The sequence below is a fragment of the Sander vitreus genome, chromosome 1 (assembly GCF_031162955.1).
Source record: "Sander vitreus isolate 19-12246 chromosome 1, sanVit1, whole genome shotgun sequence".
NCBI lineage: Eukaryota > Metazoa > Chordata > Actinopteri > Perciformes > Percidae > Sander > Sander vitreus.
The window spans coordinates 30084874-30104808 of NC_135855.1; the positions used below are offsets into that span (position 1 = coordinate 30084874).

General features: G+C 39.6%; 2 protein-coding genes across 2 annotated transcripts; both read right to left on the reverse strand.

Moving 5' to 3' along the window:
* Nucleotides 1-4612: 4612 nt before the first annotated feature.
* On the reverse strand, nucleotides 4613-5344 carry nmbb (neuromedin Bb). The gene is made up of 3 exons (XM_078257955.1): nucleotides 5179-5344; nucleotides 4761-4942; nucleotides 4613-4666 (listed from the first exon to the last, which is right to left on the reverse strand). Exons 1-3 carry the CDS (start codon nucleotides 5342-5344, stop codon nucleotides 4613-4615), a joined length of 402 nt encoding a protein of 133 aa, XP_078114081.1.
* A 3774-nt stretch (nucleotides 5345-9118) lies between these two features.
* Nucleotides 9119-18685, reverse strand: sec11a (SEC11 homolog A, signal peptidase complex subunit). The gene is made up of 6 exons (XM_078252043.1): nucleotides 18513-18685; nucleotides 17911-18020; nucleotides 13885-14034; nucleotides 13217-13336; nucleotides 9684-9741; nucleotides 9119-9567 (listed from the first exon to the last, which is right to left on the reverse strand). The coding sequence occupies exons 1-6, from the start codon at nucleotides 18561-18563 to the stop codon at nucleotides 9517-9519; spliced, it is 540 nt and encodes a 179-aa protein (XP_078108169.1). The 5' UTR covers nucleotides 18564-18685; the 3' UTR covers nucleotides 9119-9516.
* Between the last annotated feature and the right edge of the window lie 1250 nt (nucleotides 18686-19935).

A 19935-nucleotide genomic window follows, 5' to 3' on the forward strand; every position in this document is an offset into this window, starting at 1 on the left:
CTCTTCTGGGCTTGACCAATGAAATCGCCGCAAAGAAAAAAAAACCAACAAGTCACGTGCTCCAATGACATCACCATTCACAACAAACTGTGATGGAGGATGTTTAAACATTGAGCCCTGCAAAAATCTAGCAAATTATGCATTGTATGTTATGTAAACAGTGCAGCTTGTGAATTTAATATTAATTGGTATATAACTTGTTGGAAGTCTGTTTTTGTTGATAACAATGAATACCTTGTTGCACACTTTATTACACAGTCATCATATTATTATCCTGTACCAATTCAGTGGGATGTGAGGTGTCATAAGCAATAAGAGAAATTTGAAGAAAAGGAGGAAACATTACTTTAATATTATTATTGATCAAAAGCAACAAAGATTAATGTGCTTAACTACATCCAGTGCTGTCATCATTCAGTGACATTGGTCCAAGTCTGCCTGTCTAGCAGTTGAAAAGATTAACTTTATCGGTTGGTGCTGATTTCTCAATGGCAGGGCATGAATTTAGGCCTACAATAACTCAGCTACAGCTTGTACTGATGCTGGTTCAGTAGTTTGTTGTAGAAATGGCACCCCTCTTTTGAACACATACTGCAAGCCTATATTAAAAAACACGAACAGGCAGCATCAGCACAGAGATGTGTTCATGTATGGTATTTTCTGCCAGAGGGTGGCAGTGTGGCATTGCTAGTTTTACACTGGTTTAAACTATGTGAGAAGAAGATGTATCAAATGTAAGCAATTGGTAAAAAGACCCTACAAATATATGATAATCCTTATGCTGAATACATAAATGTTTCAGTTGTTCTGTCCTGAATTAAATAATAAAATTTGCACTGCACCAACACAGTCCCATGACAAACAATAATAATTGTAAGAGCCATGTGTGATACGCCCCTGCATTCTGTACTTAAATCTATAAGACCTGTGAAAGTCCTGAGCAGGCCCAGGCGGCCCATGCAAAGGTCTATGGTGCTGGAGAGGATGTGGATGAGGGTCCCAGTTTGGAAAGTTATGGCCCCCTGTCAATTCCTAATGGCGGGCCTGAGCACGAGATAGATTACTCAATTGAAAATTAGCACCTTTGGGGCACTCAATCAATAATGACGGACTGGTGCCCAAAGCCTTGTTCTTATTGAGTTAAAGCTTACAACGTTTGTCTTTGTCAGCTTTTGGTGTTGACTGAACTGAACAAACTGAACACTTACAAATACAAGTAGAAGCCAAGGCTACTACTGTTGACACAACATGCATCCACATTGTGAATTATGCATCAAGTTTTCCTGTTGGCTATAAATTGAGTCATTATTTAAATAGAACAATATAAAACAAAGAAACAAGCTGATATGCAGGAAGGCAAAGACAGGGTATACAAAGTTATTTAGACTTTAGGTCATATGCTTACAACTTATACCTTCCACTGAAAATGACAGTTAGTGACTGTGTTACAGTTTGAACATAGATTCACAGACTTTCGGACCATACACTATGAACAGTGGCTGTTAAGTTAATGTTGTGATAAATCACAGAATGATGTCTCACTGTTTATGTTTGTTCAAATTAAAATGCCCTCGCATGACATCAAACATCAAACACATTTACAAGCAAAGCTTTAATTAGTGAAAGACAAACCTGTCCAAGAAACACCCTCATAAAAACAAGCTGTAAATCATGTTGCTGTTTTTTTAATTTTTTTTTAAACATGATCAAAAAAGGATTTACTGATCACTTACTGAAAATGGTCACAGCAGCAGTGTTGGCCATGATTTGGATGATATTGCAGTTATTAAAAAAAAGCCAGATGACCAATATTTGTCTCTCTGTTAAAAGAAAATGAAAATATCAGTAATAAAATTCCCATTTAACCTTTTCAAGATGAGGAAATATATAAGCTGTTTATTGTCTGGTGGCTGCATAATGCTTTCATTGAGCAACAGTACTTGATGTGACTGATTCCCCGTGCTGAATATAACCTAGTATTTAGTTATTGTCCTCTGCTGTATTGTTAAATGCTGATTGGAATTCTTTAGCCATATTTCCCCCACTAGCTGTTATACAAAGCATCACTAAACTACACTTATTTCCCAGTTTACTGAGTCTTTAAGCAACATGAACTTTTCCTTTAAAAATATTTTTCAAACAGAGAAACAGTAAGTTTCTTGGATGACCACCTATAAATATTGCTGATGGATACAATTCAATGTATAGTCAATTTATGAAATATTAGGGGCAACGTTTTGATATGAAGTTGTGTACAATCCACACCTCAATTGCCTCAAAAGATTAAATTCCTCCTCTAACTCATCTTAGCTTTTCTCCCCTCCTGCTATTGATACAGATGTATTTATAGGGAATACATTGTAATGATTCACTTCAACCAACAAGAGAACTGAATGAAAAAATCATATCTGTGCAGGAATAACGTTTTCTTTACCTGAAATTTGTTATTTAAAATAGTCTTTTATCTTTGGCAAGCATCAACTCTCCTGTGAATTTAGAGACACATAGCTGTTTATTTGTGTAGGTCGATAGAAAGAGGGATAACTAGACAAATCTGAGCTTATAGAATTAAGCATTTATTTTCAAAGTAATCACTGAGCACAGAGAGATGCTAAACTCAATCTCTCATTCCCCCAGGACTGAGGAAGCATACGTCGAGGGAGATCTGTGACACACTCAGATTGTGTAGAGACATCACCTTCTTAAAGAGTTAACCATCTACAACATGTTTGGATCTGCAATTTTAAATCCAATTTACTCATTCACCACCACCCCCAACCACACACACACACACACACACACACACACACACACACACACATGAATAACTATTATATCAATCAACACATTGAGCTGCGCTGTGCAACAGTTGTCAAGCTAGCTAATAAAAGAATATTTGCATTAGAAGATGAAATTTATCTCAGTATTTAAATAGACTCACACATATTGTCAAAATAATATGCTATGGCTGACTGAAAATACAATGTTCTGAATCGTAACTCTTAAAAAGTGTTTTCACGTAAAGGACAAGGAACATTTTGCAACTCACTTCATCAAAGCTTGCATGTTTGAATGCTTTTCTTAAGGGACATAGATTTCCTGTAACCTACTGAGAAGGCTTATTTTATTAAATTGCACCCAATGTTCTAGCCTACTAACCTACTTGTGTACAATTTCCTGCACCTGGAAGTTATAGAATTTCAAGGCTGTTGTTTGGCCAAATAATGGTACCTTAAAATATGTATTTATGGTGAAAGGAATAAAAAAACTATTTCTTGGACAAATTATTAGGAAGACCTCTTCTTTTTTTAAGATTATTTTTTGGGGTTAGAAAGACCTCTTAGTATAACGCAGTCCAACAGCACTACAGGCTGTCACCTCCAAACTGACCATAAATAAACAGTTTCAACATTTGAACCTTCATGAAGGTAGGATTTATTGCTGGACTGTTGTATTAGACTGCATTAGTTTTTAGGTGGACCTAATGAACTGTGTTTGTTCGTTATTCTGAGTCACTACTTGGGCCAAAATTGTGGAGTTAACCAGAAATCTACACTACACATCTCTCATCTCTCACACCTATGGATTATATAGTCCATGTTTTCTCCCACCACTCTGAATACAGAGCATATTATTCACCTTGAATGTGACGTAAAACAGACATGGTATTGTGGGAGAGATATTGAAATAGTCTGCTGTCTACAATGGATTAGCCCAAGGCAAAGAATGGGCCATCTCCCCTCACCACTATTGATTGAGAGAACAGATCATCCCTTTACGCAAGGACAGGAAAAGTATAAAAGATAATATTGATTTCATTTCGAAATATTCAAAAAACTAGAAAGTGTGATTTATATAAGCTGCCTACATTTGGATTTATATAAGCGTTATTTTTGGAAAAATGCCTTTACCACAAAAGGGAGAAAATCTTACTCATGCTGAACAATCAGTTTTTAGTGTTGGGCCTATAAATAAAGGCTGTGAGGTCACATATACCAGACATCCGTGGGGAAAACAGAAGCGGGCAAACTAAGTTTTGTAAAGCCAAGACCAACATAAGCTATAACTACAAAAACTTTTCTCTGTTCATTTTAGGACCTGAGCGTTATGTGTAGGCCCTACTTTAGTTTCTGAGGCCTCAATGAGTCATACTTTTCTCACTCAAGTGGCGTTTAGACATTGACATTTTCAATAATGTCTTTTATATATTTTCCATTGTCTGCACTCAGAAACAAAGAGAGGAAGCCCAGTTGTGTAGCCATCGGCCTAATGAAGTAAGTCTGTGTATAGCGTACTTACAGAATTTCAGTAAATCAAAACGTGACCCATATGTCATAATTTATATGCCGCAGATCAGTCACAGCAGTGCAAATAATCATTTTATTTAATATAAATAACTTTAAACTACAAGACAATGTGAAATAGTATCACAAAAATAAATAGAAAAAAAACCTTTACGTGTATTGCAAATGGCACATGAGCAGTATGACAGTTACAGTAAATTACAATCATGATGAGCAGGAGACTGTAGACTGCGTCTAATGTATTTATTTGAACCCATGAGGCCAGATGACCCCGCATCCGTGTCCATGCGTGCCAGACATCCTCTGTATCACTTTCTGCGTTGGATGTAGCTTTCTAAAATCTTCATCAATATGTCCGCCTCCTGAAACAGAGAGGCCATAACATCAAATTAAATGTCAGAATTTCAGTCATGTTTGTGCGCAAAAAAAACACGTTTGGACCTAAGAGATGCTCACCTGAGTTTTCGCGCGGCTCTCTTGTGTATCCACGTGCGCTTGTAACGCCACCCTCAGGAACTCTTGGAAAAGCTCCACGAGAGCGCTCTGCCCCGCAGTGTCTTCCAGTGCGTTAGCGCCCTGCCCCTCAGCTGACGGCAGCATGGGGGTATCCATCACACTCTTCTTGCCCATGAAATGTCCTGCCAAATCAAAGACAATGCTCGTTAGTAGACTTCAATCATGTGAGACCTGGATGAGAGAAAATACCTTTTAGGGACATGACAAAATCAACATCCTTAGAGGCAGAAAATGTGATCATGTAAAAAGAAATTTAATATAGTCTATGAGGAAAATATATGACAGATTCTTTAGGTTCCATCCAATGCAAACATGACCGATTGGTCCATAGCTGTTCGATCAAAAGAAAGGTTCTTACCTGTAGCCCAAAGATTGCCTCTTGGATTCACTTTAATTTTTGCAACTTTATTCCTAAGCTCAGTCAGGTCGAAACTGACTGCGTCGGTAAAATACATGAAAGAAAATAAGACAAGATAAGCAAATAAGCCACACTGGCAAACATAATTCAGCGTAAACCCTTTCATCTCAACGCGGAGCGGCGAACTGTCCTCCAGGGTGCAAATGTCCAAGTGTCTCCTGTTGGTCGTGGATTGCTCAGACGCATCCTGCTTTTATAGGCTCTCCTGTGCGGGGCGGGCTCTGTTTATGTTGCGTGTACAGCCATCATCATAAATCGAAATGTACTCAGGGGAGTAACGAGTTATTGTCAAGGTTTCGTTGGGCCGCGCCTCTGGCTGTGCGTATTTTACGCACAACCCAATTTATCTTTATCTCACCGCAGATGCGAATGTTTGTTGAGAAACAGCAATCAGTTATAATCAATTACACGAGCAGCAACATACCAGTGGGCAAAGGTTCTGTGTGTAGGCTATTGATTCATTAAGGTTTGATTTTTACATTCTCCTGAAGGCTGAACTTATTTTGAGACGTTTTGGGGCTGGGGATGGCTGCGCAAACAGTATATTTAGATTTAGGACATTCCCTCAAATAAATGCATCATGCTCTTATAATTCATATTACACCAATCAAATATTCTATGCCAAAACATAAAATATATCACAACCATTAATACGAGCTTCATACACACTGACATCATTTCTTGGAGGTTGGGCACTGTTTATTGTTTTGTTGTGGCCAGATCCACAAAATGGCAGCGGCGATGATAGCTCATGCTTCCTTCTAGAGCAACACATAGTAATTTCCTGCACAGGTCCCTTAAACCCCCTCCCGCTCTCAGGGCCAGGTCCTTAACAATGAGCAATGTGACATTTGGCCAGTTGCAGCATGCTGCTGTGATCACCATCAGTCCTCTGAGGACAGGAGAACCTGCTGGTTCTCACTGCTAATTTAGAGCTGATAAGACAGACAGGATCTTTGTCACTTCAGGGTGCTAAAGTTGCAAGTTTAGTGGAAGGGCTGCAGTTTGCATCTTGCTCTTTTCATAACCTTTGGCATTCTCTCTCTCTCTCTCTCACACTCTCACACACACACACACACACACACACACACACACACACACACACACACACACACACTTGTGATTTTAGACATTCTGCATAGCTGAATGTCAGTTTAATTAGAAGACCATGGCCATCACGGCATCACTCTCACCAAGTTCACAGATTAGATGAACCGAGATAGCTGGGGTTTTATGCAACACTGCATTTCCTTAAAAGATTTGATGTATATTTTTTTTTATCTCACGATTACAACAATTGATTCATAGGTCAAGGGGCAAACTTTATTTCTAGGGTTACTTGGTGAGGCTTTGTTCACTCAGGGCCACACCACAAATGGAAAGCTGACAGTGTAAAAGCTCATGCTCATGCATGACTGACACCGTACCAAAGACAGAACTACACATATTCATCTAATTGTGACCACTGAAGCATGTTTTTATGACTGAAGATAGCAGTGATATAAAAGTCCCACCTAACAGGCAACACAATCAAGGTCTTTGATGTCAAGTCCAAATGCAATTTCAGTCCAAGTTCAAATACCCCAATAGAGTTTTAAGTGGATCCATATTATGATTATATGTTGATCCATGAGATTACATGACTTGGGAAGCCTCAGTCAAATTGACCTTGATTGCAGGTACACTTTGAGTTGCTCAGTGTTTAAACAAAGAGAATAGAAACATTCAGCATGTCTGCACTAATGAAAAGCTCAGCGCACTTAAAGAGGCAGCGCGTGTATCCCACTTCAGTGACCTTTACAGTCCTGCTCACCATTATTGGCACCCCTTTCACTTTTTGCATAACCTCTACAATAGCTTCAGAAATAAATGGAAATGTACCAAAGTTATTTCATCAGGGTCTTTTAATTGGAGGTCCAAAGTAATTTAACAAAGTGTTTTTTTCAACTTGCAAATTTCAAAGAAGAAACATCATGTACAGCAATAATGGCACCCCTCTTTAATATTTGGTTGCACACCCTTTGGCAGTGATGACAGCCTCCAAACGTTTCTTGTAGACATCTACAAGCTTCTTGCACTTCTTCTCTTCCTCTGCAATTTGATCAAGCTCTTGGGGTTATTTTCCCCCAATAGCAGATTTCAGCTCACCCCAAAGACATGGCCATTTTAAAACAGTCACTTTTCAACCATTCCTGCCACCTCTGTGCTTTTAGATGTGTGCTTTGGGTCTTTGTCTTGCTGGAGGACCCATGATCTTCGACTCAAACCCAGTTTTCTTACACTGGGTAGGACATTTTGCTCTAAAATCTCTTGATAATTCTCTGATTTCATGATTCCTGTGATACTGTCAAGGTCTCCAGTACCAGATGTAGCAAAGCAGCCCCACAGCATTATGGATCCTCCACTATGCTTAACTGTTGGTAGGGTGTTCTTTTCCTTGTAGGCTTCATTGCGCTGTCTGTAAACAAACTGTTGGTGTGCATTGCCAAAAAGCTCTATTTTTGTTTCATCTGTCCACAGAACATTTTCCCAGAAGGACTGCGTTTTGTCCAGGTGCTCTTTGGCAAAGATCAGTCATTCCTTTTTATGTCTTTTCCTCAGCAATGGTGTCTTCCTTGGCTTTCGCCCATGAAGCCCTATTTGGTTTAGTGTGCGGCGTATGGTACTTGTTGAAACCATGACCCCAGTTCCAGGTTGGCCTTCAGGTCTTTAGATGTTTGACGTGATTTTTTCCACCATTCGCACCAACCTTCGAAGACTCCTCTCAGAATTTTTTCTCTTCCCCCCATGTCCAGGTTCTTGACAGTTCCATGCTTTGCAAACTTCTTAATAACATTACACACTGTTGAAACAGTGATACCAATGTCTTTGGAGATGGCCTTATACCCTTTGGCGGTCTTGTGTATGCTAATAATAGCCCTTCTGATGTCCTCAGACAGCTCCTTCTTCACCATTGTGACAAAGGAAGAAGGTGGTTTTATAAAACACGGAAGTCATCATTCATTGGCTAATTCATGTCAAATGGGCACAGACAATTTATCACAGGTGATTCTCATTTGTGATTTACCACAGGTGAGTCATAATGTGTTTCCATACTGATTTACAGCAAAGAGTGCCAATATCAGACACAGCAAGCTTTAAGTTTTTCTAAATTTCTCCTCCATTGTTAATTGGTTTAAATTATTGTTAATCATTTACTCTTTTGTATCTAACAAATTCTTTATAGAAAAAAGTGGTTTCACTCGATTCATTTTTTAATATGAAGAGATATTCCACATTATGTACTTAAACTTCATGGGTGTCAATAGTGGTGAGCAGGACTGTACATAGGAAAGTTATCAAACAAACCATTACACCATTTAACTTCCAAGAAAATATGTTAACAATTTATTTTTTGCATAGGTCTGCAAATTCACCTGAATTTGACAGGGGTTGCTACTGGTTTTGTAGAATATTTGGATTTATGAATGAAAAAACTATGAAATATATCCTCATCTTATTTTAAGGAACCTTTTATTTTTACTGATTCTCTATAAAAGAATACATTGCTCAAAATTATATAGGATTAGTAAGAATTCTAGAAAAATCTAAAGGATCTTAATCCTAGAAAAAGGTATTTCTAAAGGGTTTCCAGAAGAGATATTGCTTTTTACTCTCTAAAACAAGACATAACTTGTTTTATGTGAATTTATTTGATTATGTAGTAGTAAAAGCAGATGTAGACACAATAAACAGTCAACTTGTGATATGTCTTCGACATTTCCTGATCACGATTGCTCCATCACCCAAGAAAAATGTTTTTAATTCCACCACTGCAGGGTCGACATCCTCTGAAGTAGCTGTTTATGTAAAGCACGGGCCAAAACAAAATGAGACAGAGTTAAAAATAATCCATAGTGGATGGTAACCAGATTTCATATTTAATATCATTCATATTCAGTTGTCATAAAATACTTCACATATCTTTTTCAAAGACAATGATTCAACAGGAAAGAAACTAGATTTAATTTTATCTTGATGAATGGTGTTTCACATTCTGAGAAATACAAATAAAGATCGAGTTTCAAAGTAAATCTAGCCTAGTTCCCTCACAAAAATATTTTTAAAGCTTGGATTCAAATGTAAACACCCTATCCACATTTCTACAAAATGTTCAAACAAATGGTACAAAAAAAGTCAGTTGGGTTGGCCAAAGTCTAACTTAATTCTGTTTTGAAAGGCATGACTGAGGTTTCCTGGACGTAGTTTAACCTTCTTGAGTCCTGAAGTTTGGGTAACTCACTCCCGATGGACCAGCACAAAGAGACCCAGCAAGAAGAGAACAGCGTACTGCAGAATGAAAACACCGGAGATGTAACAAATTAGATGGCCATGCAACATTTTTAAGCTTTCAAATTGAGCAAATCGTGTTACTGGGACTGGTGTGATGCGGTCTACCAACTTACTTTGAACTTGGGGTAGTCATTCATGAGAATGGTGACAATTCCAATGTATGGCACGAACCTGGGGGTGATAAAAATGTTTACGGTCAAGAAATGTAATTGATGCATAATATATGTCAGCTAGAGCTTAGATTGGGCCGAAAAAAAATCAAGCCCGACCCAACCCGAGCCCGTGCACGTTGTGTCCGAGACCGGCCCGGCCCGACACATTAACTGGAATTATGAGCCAGGCAAAATTATGATACGGCAAAATTGTAATCTATCAACTAGCTCTGCTACCTTCTTTGTTGCTCTGCCAGGTTGTAGCGCTATCCTATTGCGTGCAGAGAAAATTTGAAAGACAACCGCTTATCCCGCCCCTAAGATTGAGCCCTGCCAATGGTGAGTTCCTAGACCCAACATCTTGATGTGGGTCTGGCTTGTCAGGCTAAAACAGCACAGCTGTACGGCAAAAAAAAAAAAAAAAAATTGTTAATTGCAATTATTCGTATGACAATTTGTGAGAGCCCTGTTCTGGGATGAACATATGCTCAAACATACACCTAAGTGTTGCAAGGGATGTATGTGAATTGCCTATCACGCTGTCGCTGATGGTTACTGTGTGTAAGACAGATGTGTACTGTATTTCCTGCGCACCTGCGTGTTATCAGTCTTGTGGGCCGCTATCTATTGTCCAGTTTTCCAACAATATTGCATCATGCAGAGCACATCTTGTAAGGTAAAGGTGTTTTTTTTCGTACAATAAATCAGAATGCAGTTATTCAGTCATGCTCTTTGATTGGACATAGCACGTCAGAAAGACCTCCCTACGTTAGCCCTCTCAGCAGCTAATTGCTCTATATATATATATATATATATATATACACATACATACATACATACATATACACACACACATACATAAATACATAGCTACAACACTACAGTCGCTAAATCCCTGTCAACCTTCTGGACAAGCACTGATGAAGAGAATGAATTGCATAAGTCCTACCTTGTTCAATATCAATTAACTAGCAAAGATAATAGAACAACCCTAATCCCCAAATTTTAAACAGAAAAGATGGGAAATTATTAACATATCTGCAGGGTTTCACCAAGTCAAATTTAAGGCCTTTTTAAGGCCATTATAAATTAATTTAAGACCTACTAGTGCAGTACCCGTGCAAAATCTGTTTTTAGTAATTAGTGCTGGAGTAGGTAGCTACTACTTTAAGAGGGGGGAGGGTAATTAGAGTGGCAAGAAGCTATTTATGGTTCTTTCAATCATAGATTTCTCATTTCTTATCCAAACAACGTCAAACTTGGCACTGCACACACTCGTGCCCCTTGCAAGAAACCTGTCAAGTTTGAACGGTTCGAGAAATATGCGAATAACACACTGACATATAGACGTTCCTGTAGCTTAATAGATAGCCTATCGAATAACTTGATACTTGATACAGAAGACAAACCATTTTGTGGAATGATGCATCATCATGTGATATTTGCAACGATGTGACCCAAAAACAGTGTCTGGTAGCCTGCCTATAAGTGGCATCACGCTCTGTCTGCCACTTGTTGTCTGTAGCTGGTCGTGCTTTGCATGTGTGGGATTCTGAAACGTCCTTAAATTCGGGAATTGTCGTTTGTTTATTCAAAGTCAAAGACAGTCCAAATTAGTGCTACTTTGCACATTTTTGTGGGTCTGAGGTGTATTTCACAGTTTAGCTGCCAAAGCTCCGCTGCTTTCTTCGACCCTCTCTGTCTCTGGTCCTGCGCTGTGCTCAGTCAGTGTGCAGTGTGAGAGGGGGAGTGGCCAGCGGCTAGAGCGGCAAAAGCCAATGTGTGCTTCTTTTACCAATATATATTTTACGATATCTTTTGCATTACTAATCCAAACAACGTCAAACTTGGCACTGCACTTACTCGTGCCCGTAGCAGGACACCTGGGGTCCGTTTCAGAAAGCAGGTTTAGTGAAAACTTGAGTTTGTTAACCCTGAGATGAGGGAAACTCTGGGTTTTCGGTTTCAGAAAGAGGTAACTTAACCTCAGAGTCAGTTACTATGGTAACGGAGCCTGTGAACCTAACCTGGTCGGGAGCAGGTTTTCTTCAATAAACCCAGTTTCTCTCAGTCTCCTCCCTCTGACACAGCGCACTCTCATTTATTCAGTCTGTATCAGTCGCATTTTAGCGCAGTTTGTTATCTACATGAATACAAAAAAATCAGTGTTGGTTTATTAACTTTTTTTTTTTCTTCTCAAAACATTTCCTTTTGTCAACGATCCCGCTGATGAAGAAGCTGTATTACTTCGCAGGGAGTTAAACATATGTCGGGAGATGATATTGACATATTAGTAAAGCCGCTATATAGCAAAGCGTCGTCAGAAGAGTGTGACTCGCTCTGAAGCGTGTTTTAAACGTTTTTGTAGTGTTCCCTGGACACAAACCAGTAAGAGCCATTACAAAGTAGTTCCACAGTATTGCAGGTGAATGATGTAAACCCTGTGAAATAAAAGATAATGAATTATAATTCTGTTAATGATGGTGCTGCAGCTCAGAATGGGATTAGTAGGCCTAGGACTTTTTCGCCCGCAGGATTGCACCTAAATGAAATAGATTATAGGTTCAATACCATTTCACCAGTAATATTAGGCTATACTTATGATTAAATAGGATATACACTATATTGGAATATACGCATTTACTCTAGCAGCAATTTTCTCCCACGCAAATTCTCTCTTTTGCAGCAGCAGCTGCGTTACAATATACATGTTCAAACTCGCTGTATGTGCGCATGAGTATTTCTGCCGACCCGTTTGTTTGTTGTTGTTACCATGGTGAACCGTAGTATCATGGCTCCATTCATGCTGCCTTTTTATTGTGGTGGGTGACTGAGTTGATTGAACCAACTCAAATCAGTTGTTCTGAAACCGAAAACTCAGAGTTTCCCATCTCAGGGTAAATCAACTCAGAGTTCAGGGTTAGACTCAAGAGTTTGTTAAACCTCCTTCCTGAAACGGGCCCCTGTCAAGTTTGAAATCCATCGGACTAATGGTTCGAGAGATATGTGAATAACACACAGACAGGGATTAAAATAAACATTTAAAAGAGCATTAGAGGTGTTGCTTGGATGTAGGAAAATTAAGACCCGTTTAAAATGATCTGAAGACCTACAACACAAACTTCAACGGATTTAGGACTTTAAGGGCCAAAAAGTCACTTAGACAGCTGCAGCTAATTCAGAACACTGCTGCTTGACTGCATCACTCCAAACTCCCAGTTTGATGCTGCTTTTTGTTATTTGTATCAAGTAATTGTTTATTTCTTACACTGCACTGTAACATTTATTCTTGTATTTTATACCAGTCTTATTCTAGTTTAGCTGTTTTCATATTCTCTTTAATGAATGTTTGTTTTTTTTACATGCTTTTTAATGGTTTATGGAAAGCACTTTGAACTGCTAAAATGTGCTATATAAATAAAGCTGCCTTGCATGTTATGTTATTAAGATATCTGTATTATTATGGATTTTTTTTCTCCAAACAATGTACTTACCCCCTAGCTCGTCCCACCACATCTTTTTTCTCCAGCCAGTGTTGGCCCTGCTTGTACAGTCCTCTATCATCCACTGCATTGTTGTCCCCTTTGGTCAAGAACTTAATGTCTCCATTTTCCCTGTGGAAAAAGCATCAGCGTGATTTTAGACCACAACGTACACCAAGTCCTCTTTTTCAATACGTCCGTGTCTGGATGAACACACGCAATGAGTGTGAAACATCGCAGAGGCCTCTGTGAGCATTTTTAGATCGCTTTCCAATACAGTTCAATACTATCAATGGCACACTCCCACTACATGTTGAAGACGTTCGCTCAGTTGACATTTTTAAATCTAGATTGAAAACCCACCTCTACTCTCTATACTATAGCCAACCATAACACAGCATCCTTTCTGCATCCTTCACAAACAAACCTTTTCACTGCTTGTCTTATGTTGCTGGTTTTGTATTGTTTATTATTACTGCTTTAATGCTGTTCAATTGTTTTGTTGCTGTCTGTTCTGTGTTCAATTAATTGTAAAGTGTAATGAGACCATGTCTAATGGTGATTTTACACTTCACATAAATTTGATTGATTCTCAGGTTTGATACACTTGCATCGGACTCAGTGATTCTGCAAGTACAACTTAATCATGGACAACACAAATAAAATATGTGTATTCATACTTTTCATGGATCTTTAGTACTCGGTGTACTATTGGGATCTCTCTGCCTTCTATCCTGAAGACAACAATCTCTCCGACTCGGATGGGATCCTCTACCCGGTTGGTCAGAAACAGCAGGTCTCCTCTGTGGAAAGCTGGCTCCATACTCCCACTGAAACGAATGGTAGATACACATTAGGGGCTTTCCGACCGGAGGGATTTTTGCAGTTCTTAGAACTAAATGTTCCTAGAACACTTTTTTCGTCGTGTTCCGACAGGAAAAATTTGGGGATTTTTAAGTTCCTCTGGCCACAGTAGCGTACTTTTTTAGCTCCTACTCCAGAGCAGGGTCTTTTCCCTTTTCCTAGGTGTACTTGATTGGTCGAACTTATAAGTCACGCCCACTGCCAACTCGGAACTTGAAGTCAGAGCAACAACGGGACATTTTTAACAATTTTCACCATCTTATTCATCATTAAATTCACTTCTGACAATGTTTTAGGCGAGAAATTAACTGTTTAGATTTCAAATATAGGCAGTCTTGTGAAAACTGATGCCGAATTGACAATTTGCTTCAAAGTTTTCGGAGTTGAGAACCTTCATGAAGTGAGGCGACAGCCAGCAAGCGCCTGCCCCGGCTTCTAGCTCGTCACTCGGCCAGTCTTGCTCAGACACCTCGCTGTAAGCTGGAGGTCTCTCAGACCGCTCTCGTAAATAAGAGGCTTTTATTTCGCCGTTGACGGTTCGTTTGTTTAAATATCATAACACATGTCCATCATAAGATTAACAGGAACCTGTGGTTAACTGTCTTTTCGGAGTTAAACTCCACAAGCGTGTCCTACGGCTCGCCGGCCGTCACACACACACAGACACACACACACACACACACACACACACACACACACACAGTTGAGCAAAGCATTACGTGAATAACTACGAGAATGGACGGAATGCGGAACTCGGAAAAGTGGACTGATGCGGAGGTGCAGGCACTGCTGGCCATGTACGGCCTCCTCCATGCTGCTTTGTTGTTGTTGTATGTGGCTCTAAGGTCTAGTGACGATGCTATAAAGACTGTTGCCATGCTTGCGTCACTCCCTTACCCCTCCTACCAGTCCTTTTCCTCTAAAAAGTACAAGTACTATCCGGTCGGAAAGCACCTATGATCAAAGTTAATTAGTACCATCAGGGCTCCAGACTGCAACCAAATGGTCGCATTTTGCGACCAAAATTTGAGAGTGTGCGACTGAATTTTACATCCAGTCGCACATGAGCGACCAGTAAATTTGTCCCCTTTTTTACACGTTAGACGTCGAAATTTCAGTACCTGAGAGCGCGTAAGCTCAAGCTCATCCGTCCTCTCTGAAAATTGACAGAGAACGGAGCTCTGACACAAACATAGCTGCGGACGGTGCAAACTACGTTGGCTCTGCAGTTTTGTTGAAGTCGCAGTGAGTCACGGAAACGCCGATAAAGTGGTTTCAAGTGTGGTTACAGTTTTTCAAAACTTCACGCAGACAGCGTTTGCTGCGATATGATATTAATGGAGAGCCGAAAGCGGTCGCGGTGCTGTTGACGTTACACTTCCTAAGCAGGCACAACAGTGGTTTCTGCGCTCTGGGGACTGACTGACAGGCTGAGATTGTAAGGAAAGGCAACTTTATTTCTACAGCACCTTTCAGCAACAAGGCAATTCAAAGTGCTTTACATGAAACATTAAAGAGATGGTAATAAAGTAATGATTAAAAAAACACAAATGCTCGGTCAAGGGCCCGGCCCGGCGATAGTGGCGGAAAATATCGGCCTAATATCTCATATTGTGCTAAAATAGTTCACCGAAACGTGTTTCTAAAAAAACATTTTAAGCGAGAAATAGGCCATGCAGTTGCTGAATCTGTCTTAATTTCAGATCAACAAAAGTCAGTTTAAAAGATTTTCGTCAGATTTTGAGAGACTCTAGTCACACTCATTCTGCTCCCTGTTTCCGGGTTAGCACTCTACCAATCAGATGGGTCATTCGAGTCTGACTGCCGGCAGTGCCCGCCCCGCCAATTATACATGTCAAATTGGCCAAAATGAAGGCCAACGGCCCCTCTGACGGACGACCGGACGCAACACACCGAACAGACTCGAGTCACTGACCTCGCCAGACTGTCTGACGGCCGATTATCGGCTCGGTGTGTCTGGACCTTAATTCAGTGTGAGGACATGGCTGATGCTCACTCCCATGACCATTTAAATCATAAATATGCAGTTCATAGAAAGAGATGTGATAGAAGTAAAGTTTTAAACTGCTTTAAAAAGCTTTTCACTAAACTAGTGAAAATGACTCAACAGATGTGTGTTGTGGTACAAAGTAGCTAAAACTTTCACAACTGTGCTACCAAAGCCCTCAATCTCTTAAGCTGTTTTTTCACATAAGAACTCAAAGACATAAGAGGCTATGTCCAAGGAATTAGGTCCCGACATAGGATTTTCCCTTTCATACATGTTATGAATTCAAACATGCCAGTTTGTTATATTTTGTATTATGCTGTTCTTGTCTTTACTAAAATTAAAACTAATCAAAGGGCACAATGCTCTTACAAATCACGAGGGAGCGATTTGACTTTTGGCTAACGTAATAGACGCGCTGTTGTTGATGCTAACTCGCCGTTAGCATACATTACATTTATTATAAATGTAACTTTAAATCAGCTCCTATTTCACCCTCAGATGTTTGTTTTCTTCCGTTTTTGCGAGAGCAGCGTGAAACGTCACCAACCCACTTGCTTGCAACACTTTTGGCACAAACGAAGATTACACAGATTTTGTACTAGGGAGCTGGCGGGGTAAGAGCTCCTGATGTCTGATCCAACTGATCAGGACATTTGCATTCTCACATACAGCTCCGTAGTGTGATTCCTAGATAATTTCAGGTTTGCAGTGCATGTGTGAAAGGGGCTTAAAGCTGCTTACACACCAACCAGATGGCTAACCGTCGACCTGATCAGTCGGGTCCCCGAGGTCCAAGAAAATGCCTCAAAACACACTGAGGCGACGCCGACTTGAGCGTACATTCTACACGTGCGCGAAATGTAATACGTCTCCATAGCAGCAGGCGGCGCTTCTCTGTATTGTTTCCCAGAAAATGAATCAGATCGACTAAGGTCAGTTTAAAAGATTTGTCAGATTTGGAGAGGCTCATGCACTCCCCATTTCCGGGTTAGTCCCGACTGAGCATGTCGGGTCGGCCAAAATGAAGGCCGACAGCTCCTCCGACGGACGACGGCACGGAACACACCGAACAGACTCGAGTCACCGACCTCGCCAGACTGGCGACCGACGGCTCGGGTTGGTGTGTCAGGGCCCTTAGTGTCTCACAAAAATAACTTACAGCTGTCTGAGGGAAAATGTGAACCCCCCCCCAAAAAAAACAAAATAGTAGTATTAGTAATATTTGTATCCAGTCATCACACACAACACAATAAGCATATGCAGTAAATCTAGTATACAAAACAGTTTTAACAGTATAAACCAAGTAATTAAGAGTGAGGCACAGGCAGAAACATAAGGTTTATGACTATCCTACATACTTACCAATGTAGGCTACCCTCCATATCACAATCAATAATAAAATTTAAAAAAAAATCTGATTAAAAAGACTGTTGAGGCACAAATATGGCTTCACTATAATAAGTAACTAGCAGTCTTTGGATACTATTTTGTTTCTGTAGTTGGTCTGACATTTTTATCTTTGCTATTTATTTTATCTTATTTATTATTTCTAGTATACTTCTTGTATGTTCTGTTTTTGTGTATGTCCTTGTAACTTGCTGCTCTAACAGAGGAATTTCCCAATTTAAGATGAATAGTGTCTATTTACTTGTTGATTATTCTGTGCACATGTTTATGTTTATTCCCATGCAGAACCCACCACCCTGGGATTCTTTAATACTCAGGGGAAGTTAGTTAAATTCTCACAACACTAACTCTCATCAGCAGGGGCTAGAAATACCAAATTAAGGCAACAAAGACATTTAAATCCGAACGCATGTGACTAATTTACCTGAGAACAACAACAATTGGACTCTCGCTGCCAGTGACCACCATCAGTCCCTTCCAGATCATCAGCGCAGAGGAAACAATCATACCGAAGTTTAGCACCTGGTAATACAGCTGCAAACAAAAAAAGGTTATATTAAAATTGCAACACTCAAAACATACGTTTACTTGTATACCTTAACTATAAATAACGCGTTTTCAGGTATAAACTAACCCAAGACCAACTTAGTAGTGTAAAGCTTGAATTTGTTCACCATATGTTTGAGATAACATGGAATTCAGTGGTGATTCACTGGTCTGACGTTAGACTTTAGCTAACAGTGCCATGACAATAGTGTGGTAAAAACGAGAGGAAATAGCTAGCTACACTTAAGTCAGGATTATTGTTTAAACAAGTCTCCCAGGTGTATTGTATGCTGCAGTATAAAGGGGACATTTTAATAGATACGTGTGCACAAAACAGTTCACTTTCTAGGTGGCTAACAAGTGACAGAAATGCTACAGCGTTTAAAAGCGGTCGATGGCTAGTTAACGTTAGCTCGGTTGTCTCTCACCGTACAAAGAGGCGATCGTAACATTAGGGTAAACTAATGTTCAGGTACATACCTGCCGCTTATTCATGCGACGAACATCGTCCAGAAAGTCTAAAGATAACATTGTTGCAAATACTACGGAGTAGAAAAAGCCCCTAAATCACATTAAAACGTTTGAGGAGCGGGCATATGGATGCACAGTCAAGCACTGAAACTTGCATCCGAATCTTCCGGGTGCGCGCAACCGGAAGTCCCGCCCGCGTGTGAGCGCTGTGTTGAGGTGTCAGTTTAGGATACGAGAGAGCAGAAGTGGTTTTCAAAACTACAAAACAAAAGTAAAACGTATCGCTGCGACTATGTGTTTTTTCAGTAGGGGTTTACAGTAGTGTAAGGACAGCCAAGAGGCGTTGCTACGTGTAATAAGGGCATTAATGGGATAGATGAGTTGGGTGGTGATATTTCTCTGTGGATGTGTATACATCTAGGCTAACGTTATATCCCGAGGCAAATTGCTGTACAGCAGTTGCAATACAAAGTGGGAAGAGTGCAAATATAAACGTCTAAGAAAACAATAATGTGCAAATCCAAAATATGTACAATACGTTTACGTCCAGTGCAGAACAAACAGCAACCCTGCCTACAGCAGTCAGAGCGTACAGATCGAACTGAACCGAACAAAAGATGGATAGCTGACGTCTTTGGGTTTGTGTTTTATTTATGACTTTTTTATTTTTATATGTAGCCTATGCATGGTTGTATGTAGCCGATCTGTTAAATGTGTATGAGTATTTAATCATAAATAAATTAGGTATAAATGTATGGGTGCATAGCTAAATGTAGGCCTATAGTTTTATATTTTGAGGATGTATCATGTAGATATGTTTTTATTAATGTAAATTCTGCTTCTATTCAGTTTTTAACTGTTAGCGTGAATGCATGCTAATAAACTCGAACTCACTCAAATACAATGCCAAAACCAGGTTAAAAGGTGAATTAAAAACTTAAACATGTTAATGGTATGGATCAGTCTAGTTGGGATGCGTATATGTGTAAGAGTATATGGTAATTCAGAATGTTTATACTCCCATGAATGCCTAATGTTTTCTGCTTTCAGATTACACAGTAGGCTACTTGAGCCATTTTTTTTTGTTTGGGCGAAAACATTCATAATACAATAGCCTTTCTTTCCCACTGTGAGTCAAATGACGTAAGGCTTAGGATCAGTGATATAATTATTATGACTCAGTCGGTATCCAAAACAAACAACCACCAATAAAAACAATCACTCTGAATTAATAATTTATGACATATTAATGGATGCCTTTAAAGTTGGGTAAACTCTATTCTGCAAATAAAACCATGCATAAAGTGAGTGTAGGTGAGTTTACTTTCCACTACAACCTTAATCAACAGCTGGACTGTCAAAATTGTAACACATGTGAGAAGCTTTCACCACCACTAATTATTAACTGCTTTCTTTTATCATGGACCACATC

Bases quoted from the DNA above. Each gene is read 5' to 3' on its own strand.
- nmbb (XM_078257955.1), bottom strand. From the start codon at position 5,344: ATGAAAGGGTTTACGCTGAATTATGTTTGCCAGTGTGGCTTATTTGCT. The intron at 4,943-5,178 runs GTAAGAACCTTT...TTGATTTGGCAG, and splicing joins AGGCAATCTTTGGGCTACAG to GACATTTCATGGGCAAGAAG. The intron at 4,667-4,760 runs GTGAGCATCTCT...TCTCTGTTTCAG, and splicing joins AGAGCCGCGCGAAAACTCAG to GAGGCGGACATATTGATGAA.
- sec11a (XM_078252043.1), bottom strand. From the start codon at position 18,563: ATGTTATCTTTAGACTTTCTGGACGATGTTCGTCGCATGAATAAGCGG. The intron at 18,021-18,512 runs GTATGTACCTGA...TTTTGTTTGCAG, and splicing joins GTCGCATGAATAAGCGGCAG to CTGTATTACCAGGTGCTAAA. The intron at 9,568-9,683 runs GTAAGTTGGTAG...TTCATTCTGCAG, and splicing joins ATGACTACCCCAAGTTCAAA to TACGCTGTTCTCTTCTTGCT.